This window comes from Pteropus alecto, unplaced genomic scaffold (genome assembly GCF_000325575.1).
Source record: "Pteropus alecto unplaced genomic scaffold, ASM32557v1 scaffold3, whole genome shotgun sequence".
Taxonomy (NCBI): domain Eukaryota; kingdom Metazoa; phylum Chordata; class Mammalia; order Chiroptera; family Pteropodidae; genus Pteropus; species Pteropus alecto.
In genome coordinates, this window is record NW_006442484.1 from 55,885,178 (window position 1) to 55,890,570 (window position 5,393).

Sequence of the window (5,393 nt, forward strand, 5' to 3'; positions counted from 1 at the left end):
ATTTAGTTTGCTGCCTCTTTTCAGTAGAGCACCTAATCTACCCCTGCTCTCAGTCAGCTGGGCCTATCCGATTTGGTCTTTTCAAGACGTCTCTGCTCTCCTGGCCAGGCTATGAGAGGGTAGTTGCTCCTACAGGAGGAGGACTTTTGGAGGCCTATCTGCTCTTTATAAAAATTTGCAACAGTCTTCCTATTTTTCTGGCCTACTCTACAACCCCATCTTCAGAGGGACCTGGTACCTTACAATAGGTCTATAACAGCTGGCTTGCTTCTTATTAGCTTTACCCACTGAAGGATAAGATTTCAGTGTTCTCAGGTCTAAAGTAGCTATCCTCATCCTTCTGCTTTCAAGGTTGCAAAATATTGACATCTCATGCCTATCATCACCTTTTCTGTTCTATTTTTCTTTGTGAATTTCTGTCCTTTTTATTCCTTATTACAATTATAGTGGTATTTTAGAAGGGAATATATATTTAATCCAACATATTTAACTAGAAGTCATGTAGCATTTTAATAAGATTCTTGGCTCTTAAAATTTAAGACAACAAGGAATAGTAAATACTGCACTATACTTTATTATTATATTTACTTATATACGAGAGTTTCACTTTAGCATCTCCACAAGCAACATCAACACTGAACCTCCATTAGAGAAATGTCACAATGCCTTATAAAAAGCCCCTGCAAGGGCCAATCATGTGGCTATGCACTGAAATTCACCAGCAATGAGAAGATAAGCTGTGCAGTTGCACAGTAAAGAAATCGTCTTCTTAGATGACTATCCTAACAAGCTTTGAAGTAAATGATTCCCAGTACATTGATTTACATCCACAAACCATAATGTTCACCAACTGCTAATTTTTCAATCATTTTCCCTTCCCCATGAATTAAAATCGGGTTAGAATATTGATAAGATTACCTTTGTATGGTAAGTTTCTAAGATATCTGCAATATTTTCTTTTGAAGGAGATTTCAGAGCTAACAAATCTTCTTCTAACATGACCAACTAAAAGTAAAAAAAAGAAAAAAGAAAATAAGGAAAACAGATTTGAAACCCCATAGAAGCACAAACATAATTTTTTAGAAATCTTATACTCTTTTTAAAAATCCTTGTCTTAAAATGATGATGCTCTCTTCGGCTGAGTCAGTGAAGGAAATTTTCACTGAAGCTGTGCATACACATTCCCACACAGAGAATGTTGCCTTGCAAGGAATGGATAAAAGTGGGAGAAACTAAAGAGAAATAGAGACATCTCTGTTTCCAATTGGCTATCAAGCACTTGAAATGTGGTACTGCGACCAAAGATGTGAATTATAAATTTTAATTAATTTAAACCAAAATTGCCATATGTGATTAATGGCTATTATAGTCAATGCACAGCTAGCTCTAAAATATAGATATGCTTCACTCTCCACTTACACCCCTCACATATCTATCCTATGTTTAGCTAAATGGGACTTTTTATTGTTTTCAAAACATAACTAATGCTTTCTGGCCCCTAGGGGCTTGCTCATTAAATGTTTCCTCTATCCAGAATGCTTTTCCCGACAATATTCATCTTAAAACCCAGCTGAACTGCAACTCCATGAGAAAACTTCCAGTCCTTTCTTATAAGAAAGACCTTCTCCCTTTCAATCCATTGAGTACTTGCTTTGTATTGTTTTTGCACCTACATGCTTTACTGTCAGATGAGATAGTTATTTATCTTTTGTACCCATCTCTATCTAGCCCCATCCCCAATGTATATTACTCATTTCTGTTATCCTCTATAGGCCCTGTGAATGGCAATCTGCACACAGCAGATATGACTGGGCAAGCTAATAAAGAAAGGAGAAGATTGTGAATCAGCTTTCTCTCCCATCTTTAACTAAATTCCACTATCGTCAAGAGTGTCCTCTACCCAGAGTAGATAATGGAGTGATCATGTGTGTTTCTTGTTACAGCTCAAGGGGAGAATGAGACAGCCACCTACTCAAGGTACCTGAGGATGGCCTAACATAGAAAACCATCTGAAACTTCAAGCAAATGTGACGGAAAGCCCCCAACAGTATACAGGGATAGCCTTCAACTTTGTATTCTTCATACATTTTTTTAAATTTTTAAAAAATTTATTTTAATTAGTTTCAAGTATACAGTACATTGGTTAGACATCTATATAGGTCGTAAAATGGTCCCCCATCCCAATTGCTCCCTCCCTCCCCTCACCCTCCACCTAGCCAACGTATTCATTCTAATTGCATTCCCTATGCCGTGCTCCCTATTCCCGTGTCCATTCATCAGCTACTAATTTGTACTTCTTTAACCCTTCACCCCATTCTCCCAGCCCCCCAAACTCCCCTCCCCTCTGTCCATCACCAAATTGTCCGCTATATTTGTGAGTCTGTTTTTGATTAGTTTGTTCTTTTTATACCTTAGATTCTGCATATAAGTGAAATCACATAGTGTTTATCTTTCTCTGTCTGACTTAAATACCTTCTAGGTCCATCAGAGCAATACGTTTTTCCATCCCCTTCCTTTTAGTCTGTCTTTTAATCCGAAGTGAATCTCTTAAAGGCACATGTAGGGGTCTTGTTTTCCTTTACATTCATTCACTCTTTTAGTTGGAGCCCTTAATTCTTTTCCATTTGAGATACTTATTGATAGGAATGTAGTTGTTACCATTCTTTATTCCTGTGTTTGATACATGTTTTTTCTTCTTAAAGAGTCCCTCCAACATTTCCTGTAATACGGGCTTGGTGGTGATAAATTCCTTCAGCTTATTTTTGTCTGGAAAGCTCTTTATCTGCCCTTCAACTCTAAATGATAGCTTTGCTGGATAAATTATTCTTGTAGATCCTGGGTCTTCATCCTGTTGAATATTTTTTCCCAAGTCCTTCTGTCCTGCATAGTTTCTTTTGAGAAATCAGCTGCCAGTCTTATGGGTTTTCCGTCATAAGTAACTGTTTTTCTCTTGCTGCTTTTAATATTTTCTTTGTATTTAACCTTTGGTGTTTTAATTATGATGTGTCCTAGTGTGGGCCTCTTTGGATCCCTGATTTTTGGTATTCTCTGAGCTTCCAGGGGTTTTATGACCACTTCCTTCACCAGGTCAGGGAAGTTTTCCATCATTATTTCTTCAACAGCTGTTCAACATATTTTGATTTTCTTTAGTTACATTGATCAGACAAACATTTGGACCCTTAACAGTGTCCCATATGCTCCTTAAATTATTTTTATAGTCTTGGCATCTTATCTCTTGCCATTCTGATTGAGTGTCCTTGGCTTTCCTATCCTTTTGATAAGGTATTTGATACTTTTCTTTATTCACTCTGTTTATTCCTTTCTTTATTCCATTTAATATACTTCTCATCTCAAATAATGTGTTCTTCATTTCAGACTGGTTCCCTTTTATATTTTCCATTTTCACTTTTATGTTTTTTATCTCTCTGTTGAAGTTCTCACTGAATTTAACCCAAATTTCATTGAGCATCTTTATACCAGTGTTTTGAACTCTGCATCTGTTAGATTACTTGACTCCATTATATCTGGATCTCTGTTCTGTTTTCTCATATGGTTTCTGTTTCTTTGTCTTCCTATTTTGGCTGCCTTTCTGTGTCTGTTTCTATGTACTAGGCAAAGCTCCTAAGTCTCCTGGTCTTATTAGTATGGATTTGTGAAGTAGGTGTCCAGTGGCACAGTCCTGAGAGGGGCTCAGCTACAGGCCGAATTTAGCTAAAGCCTCTGCCCCTCTAGGGCCACCTGAATTCAGCAAGCAATCCACAGATGCTGTGCTTATATTTGCCTCAAAAGGCCACACCATAAAACGAGGCCAGCTGCCTCCAGTGTGTGTCTAGGCACTGCTCAGCAAGGAGCACCTGACTCGCCGAGGATACACCTGGATGTGGCTTGGGTGAGGCCGTGAGCTGGGGGAGATGGGGTTTCAGGGAATCCTCTGGGCAGAGCAGCTTCTGTTATTCAGTCTGATGACCTCACAGCAATGGAGGCGCTCTGTCTGTGCACTGGGAGCAGGGAGGGCTCAACACGGAACAATGGATACCACCGGCACTTCAGTACAGAGCGAGTCTTGCCTCGGCCCTCATTTCGACAATGTCTTCTTGTAAGTCCCTGGTGCCCCCTGTGCTCAGCCGAATGGGCACTGATGCTGACCGCGAGCAGATCAGCGCGAAATTCTGCTTGCGGACGCAGCCCTTTAAGAGGCATCAGCCGCTGCCACTGCCGCAGCCTACGTCTCACTCAGGGGTTCGGAACCCGGCAGCCCCACGTCCTCACCCCATCCTACCTTTTGCCGTTGCACGGTGCTTTCTTGGATTTCTTCCTAGTTGTATGGCTTATTCATCAAGATAAGATTCCAGGTGATTTTTCCTTGCTGCTGCTCCTTGTTTCCGTCACAACTTTGATTTGGTTGCCAGAGGGATGAACAGAGCCTCTATCATCTACACCATTTTGGTTGCACCACCTGTTTACTTCATACGTTTTTATACCATTCCTTCCCTTAATCCAAAACTCCTCTCCTTCAAGATCATATATTCATTTGAAGATCTATGTGCTTTCTGGGAAACTCACTTAATCTCACAATTCTAGGGACAAAGCACATTAGTTAAGCTAAGCTATTTGCTCTAGTTCACCCACCCACATGGTTCACGGGTGATATAAACCAGTCCAATCCGAGTAAACTAAGCCAGTTGAAGCAGAATAAATCTCAGATTTCTTGCTGGGAATTCTGAAGCAAAATCACCTTGAACTGGTTTTTCTATTACATTTAACACAAGTAGTTTCAACTAGTCTGGAGACAGGAAAATGGGGAGCTAAAAAGGCTAAATGCAAGCTAGGATTTAAACCCAGGCTGGCTGTCCACATATACTTTGCCACTATCCTAAGAAAATTGGCAAAACTGTTTTAAGAAAAGACAAAGTAACATTGTCACTTGCAACAGATATCCTTTAGCAAAGCTTTTAAGACCATATTTAACAAATGTAACTTTTAAATGCATCAGAGAAACTAACAAGAGAAACTTTCAAAATGTTTTTATAAAATAAGATTCTTTTTATATATAACTTTAGATTTTATATATTTGACTTTCTGAAAGTAGATTTTTTTTACAGAATGTAATTATTCATTAAAAAGTATATTCACTGAAGGTGCTAGGCAAAACAGCTCTGACTCTACATAATTATCTCTGCTTCGTGTATAAGGAAACTGAAGATTACAGGATTTAGGAACTTTTCCGAAAGTCACAGAGCTGTAAGCAGTAAGATCTAGGATTCAAATCCTTATTTACCAAAAGCCTGTGATCTCAACCGCTCATATTACCTCTCCTGTAATGTTATCCCAATAGAAGTTGCAATCATCCAAGTAATTAAACTGCAATCATACAATTACCTTTTCAGAATCTA

General features: G+C 39.0%; 1 protein-coding gene across 1 annotated transcript in view; it reads right to left on the reverse strand.

Moving 5' to 3' along the window:
- Positions 1–5,393, reverse strand: part of HIBCH (3-hydroxyisobutyryl-CoA hydrolase) — a 73,973-nt gene that overhangs the window by 23,540 nt on the left and 45,040 nt on the right. The window contains exons 8-10 of the mRNA XM_015596791.2: positions 2,334–2,342; positions 1,622–1,650; positions 919–1,005 (exon numbers count right to left, since the gene is read on the reverse strand). Of these exons, the coding sequence (XP_015452277.1) occupies positions 919–1,005; positions 1,622–1,650; positions 2,334–2,342 (125 nt within the window). The remainder of the gene's footprint in view (positions 1–918; positions 1,006–1,621; positions 1,651–2,333; positions 2,343–5,393) is intronic.